Source organism: Eimeria mitis, genomic scaffold, assembly GCF_000499745.2.
Source record: "Eimeria mitis Houghton genomic scaffold, Emh_scaff1052, whole genome shotgun sequence".
In the NCBI taxonomy this organism is placed as follows: Eukaryota; Apicomplexa; class Conoidasida; order Eucoccidiorida; family Eimeriidae; genus Eimeria; species Eimeria mitis.
This window is the reverse complement of record NW_013567311.1, coordinates 10313-10667: the sequence shown is the minus strand read 5'-3', so window position 1 is coordinate 10667 and position 355 is coordinate 10313. Positions and strand designations below refer to the sequence as shown.

At 60.0% G+C, this 355-nt stretch overlaps 1 protein-coding gene across 1 annotated transcript in view; it reads right to left on the bottom strand.

The window, feature by feature from the left end:
• Positions 1-355, bottom strand: part of EMH_0028340 (uncharacterized protein) — a gene marked incomplete at both ends in the record, with an annotated part of 8657 nt that overhangs the window by 1907 nt on the left and 6395 nt on the right. The window contains one exon of the mRNA XM_013494143.1: positions 3-292. Within this exon, the coding sequence (XP_013349597.1) occupies positions 3-292 (290 nt within the window). The remainder of the gene's footprint in view (positions 1-2; positions 293-355) is intronic.

Genomic DNA, 355 nt, shown 5'->3' with positions numbered 1-355 from the left:
CTGCTGCTGCTGCTGCAAACTAAGTGAGAGGACATCCATTACGAGGTCATCCACCCCGCTGCTGCTGCTGCTGCTGCTGCTGCTGTTGCTGCTGCTGCTGCTGCTGCTGCTGCTGCTGCTGTCAAGGTCTAGCAGATCTACTGGAGGGGCAGGCTGCGGAGTTGCTGCTGCAGCAGGTGCAGCAGGTGCAGCAGCAGCAGCAGCAGCAGCTGCTGCTGCTGCTGCTGTTGCTGCTGCTGCTGTTGCTGCTGCTGTTGCAGAAACTGCTGCTGCTGGAAACGTTAAGGGGCTTCTGACTGCCGGAGCAGCAGCAGAAGCAGCTGGTGCTGCTGCTGCTGCTGCTGTTGCTGTTGTT